Below are 3,604 nucleotides of genomic sequence, written 5' to 3' on the forward strand. Positions count from 1 at the left end.
CCAGCTCCCAGCCCCAGCTCCTCCCCAGCTTTCCTCCTAAAACCCGACCGGGCTGTGCCCGGACCGTATTTTAACAACCACAGACCTCGCGGAGCTTCCCGTCCTCCCCACGCCCCGGAACCCGCGCGGCCCCTACCCCGAGTCCCAGAGAGTCCCATTCCCCGTCCCTTCTGCGGGGACCTAGACCTGTGTTCCCCACCGCCTGCAGTGCCCTTCCGAGCCCGAAATTGCCGGCCCCGACGTCACCTCCATCGCGGCTCCCGGACCAGGACGCGTGACCGTCCCTCCGCACCCAGCTCAAGCGCTTCTCTGGAAGTCACCTTCAAGCAGACCTGCCTCTCCGGCCCCTGGCTGCATTCTCCAAAGCGGAGGAAGCGTTTGCTCCACGAATTCGCGTCTCCGCGTCCACGAGAAGCCCTTTACCCACATTATCAGATTCCGACCAGGAATCACAAGTCAGTCTTGCAACCAGACCCCAGCTCGGACTCCCCAACTGGGAGCGGATTCTGTCCCTCCTCCTTAGCATCTCCATTATTTGCTACCCTTGCTGCCAGTTCACCCACGTAAATTGTAAGCTCCTTGAAGGCAAAGAGGAGGATTTTATAGAATTCTCAGAGCAATGAGCGCACTCGAGCACAAGGTGCTGAAATATTTGAGGTCGTGGTTTTTTTTAAAAAGTCACGCAGAGAGTACAAACTCGGGATAAAAGGGATCATCGGTGTACAATGAACAAGTACATCTCATATACAAACCCAGATACAATGATACACTAAACACTAAGTATAAACATGGCTGCTGCTCATTACCATCAGTTTAAAGATCGCCACTTTCAAAAACAGCTTAAGCATTCACAAGGTGGATCGCCAAGCTGAGTGGTGCTGTAATAATTTTATCTCTAAAGAGCCTCCAGTGCTGTCACTGTTGCCCACGAGGGAGGAGAAAGGAGCATTGAGGGACATCTGCAACGCCCAAACTCAGATACCAAGCTAGTATCTGAAAAAAGGGGCGAGCGGTGCGGAGACTGCAGCCTTAAACAGGTAACCAAAAAAGTCAATTTAACGCCAGGCGCGGTGGCCCACGCTTGTACTATCCGCATTCTGGGAGGTGGAAACGGGGGGCCAGAAAATTCGGAGCCCAGCGTGGGCAGCTTAGCGACCTACTGAGACCCTGTCTCAAAACGAGGTGCTAGGAATGTAGCTCAGTGTGAAGGCCCCGGTTCAATCCCCTGGCAATACAGGAAAAAAAAAGAATTTACGTTAAACCTTTCATCTTGAGTTGGGTTGTTTATGCGGCAGTGCTTAGTCGTAAAGTGTAACCCCGGTAGACCATGCCAAAGCTCGGGCAGGCAGGTCTCCTAGACTGAACCCGGATCGCCTCTCTCCGCCTGTGCAAGACCCAGAGGGAAGCTAGCCAGGTCCCGAGGAGCGGGTCGCGTTCTCAGTTGTCCACTTTGTTCTCCTTGTCCATCGTGCTGCTCTCCCTCCGTTAAAAACACCCACCAGTTTAGCGGACACTGTTTTGCTTAAATATATTTTATACCCCATCAATTGAGTTTCTCTTACTTTTCAGCAAATTCTGCTTTCTTCCCTCCCTTTTTAATATAAACGTTTGAAGAGAAGTAAAGATGCTGGAGATCACGGAGGGTCTTTGAATTTATATCACCTTTTATGAAATGGTGAAATTTTGCTGTAGTTACCATGACCACACGTGTGGGTGCTCGGCTAAAGTACGTCGCAGTGGATTGATCATAAAAGTGAAATCGCATCCCCTAAACACATCAGGACTACTGTACCAGAAACACATCCTGTACAATAACAAGTGTGTACTAGAAAGATACATGAACCTTAAAAGATTATAGAAATGGTCAACAAGAGACACAGACACACACAGTTACAATACACATCTAATGGCAATAAATTTCAGCTCTTACCTGGTCACGTAATCCATTTTACTCCTTTTCTGGATAGTCCCAAATCACTGATAATCAGCCACCAGTACTACTCAAGGTAACATGCTTCCGGTGAGGAATCACAGCCATTTTCTACTTCGGGAGAGCAAAGCCTACAGTCTCAAATCTGAGGTCTTCCACTTTCCTACTCAACAGCCAAACCAGTCCCTCTTCCTCTCTCTCAATAATCTGCATTTCATCTACATTTGAATCCCAAGAGTCCAAGAGGAGATGGGGGTGGGGCTTTAAAGACAAAAGGAGCCAAAATCTAGTAACCACTGCTCTGCATGCCAAAGGCATTTTCAGTTTGGGTGACTGAGAAAATTTGCCGACCTGGAATTCTCTTTCAACACTTCGTACCTTCCTCAGGGTCTTGGCTACCTGCTCCAAATCTCAAAATTTACTTGTTTTGATGAAGGATCAATGTTTGTTTAAATACACAGGCTAACAAGGAAATTGAATGCTGTTCTTGTTATGGGATCCCCACTCCATAAAACTTTCTAGAATTCCCTAACCCATTTCAAAGGAAAATAAGAATGAATCCAACCTAAAATAAAGAGACAGAAGACCAGTCATAAGATGATTCAGAAGCCAGGGCCTTCTTTGAACTTGAAGCCAACTGGTTTTTCCTTCCCTATGAGTTTAAATTGGATACCAGTGCTCTTTTCTGGCCAACCAATAATGTCTGATTCCTGGTCTCAGCCGCTGTTTCCTTCCCTGGTCAAATAGTCAATTTCCCCATTTCAGCTGGCAGCCTCTCCCTGCCTCTGTCCGTCCCGGTCCTTGAGTATCATTTCTCTCTTTCGTGTCAAAGCTGGTAGCCAGCTGCCACACTGCTGCTTTCTGGCCAAATACCACCATTTATGGAACTCTTTGCACTATTGATAGCAAATCTGAGACTTCTTAACATCTGATTTCATCAACTTCTTCCTAGGCAGAGGTACTACCACTGCTTAAAACTGGGAAATTTACAGCTAAGGGCCATTTTCTTTTTCATCTCAATGTAGCATTATCTATGTATCTATCTGTCCATATCTCTATGTCTGGCAGTTTATGTCAGGTGGGCCTTACATTCACTATGTAGACCAGGCTGGCCTTGAACTCTAGAGCCTCCTGCCTTAGCCTCCCAAGTGCTGGGATTACAGGCATGCCCCTCCACACCCAGCTAGATCTACTGTTCCTTTTTTATTTAGCTGATGGTGATTCTATCCAAAGTATCTTTGTAATATGTATTTTTTCCCCAGTGCCAGGGATCAAACTCAGGACCTTGAGCTTGTCAGGTTGGCATGATGCCACTGAGCTACATCCCTGACCCTGTAATATGTATTTTTGGACCTTCTTTAACTGGAATAATTGATCAAGAGCAAGGTATTTTTCTTATTGATAACTGTATATATTACCCCAACTTCTGGAGAGAAAAGAGACCAAAAGTCATAAAGAGCAAAGAGCCACAAGACACTCCCATGACTTTTTGATCAATTTTATATCAGAGAAGTAACAAATTCATTGTGGATTCTCAAAAAACCAGTAAAGGTAACTTTCCTTTGAATTATTGTGATTAATTATGTTTATCAATCAAGTGAAACTCTCCTAGTAAACTTTTCACCCTGGGGGGGGAGAGGAAAAAGGAGGGGGAAGAGGGAGGAGGAGGGGAGG

The 3,604-nt window shown here is 46.5% G+C and overlaps 1 protein-coding gene across 1 annotated transcript in view; it reads right to left on the reverse strand.

Annotated features, from left to right (window-relative positions):
• The window catches only part of Cdyl (chromodomain Y like), a 137,259-nt gene extending 136,265 nt beyond the window's left edge, over positions 1 to 994 (reverse strand). The window contains exon 1 of the mRNA XM_010622789.3: positions 247 to 994. Within this exon, the coding sequence (XP_010621091.1) occupies positions 247 to 252 (6 nt within the window). The 5' untranslated portion in view covers positions 253 to 994. The remainder of the gene's footprint in view (positions 1 to 246) is intronic.
• Between the last annotated feature and the right edge of the window lie 2,610 nt (positions 995 to 3,604).

Source organism: Fukomys damarensis, unplaced genomic scaffold, assembly GCF_012274545.1.
Source record: "Fukomys damarensis isolate Sample0158 unplaced genomic scaffold, DMR_v1.0_HiC HiC_scaffold_10, whole genome shotgun sequence".
Classification (NCBI taxonomy): domain Eukaryota; kingdom Metazoa; phylum Chordata; class Mammalia; order Rodentia; family Bathyergidae; genus Fukomys; species Fukomys damarensis.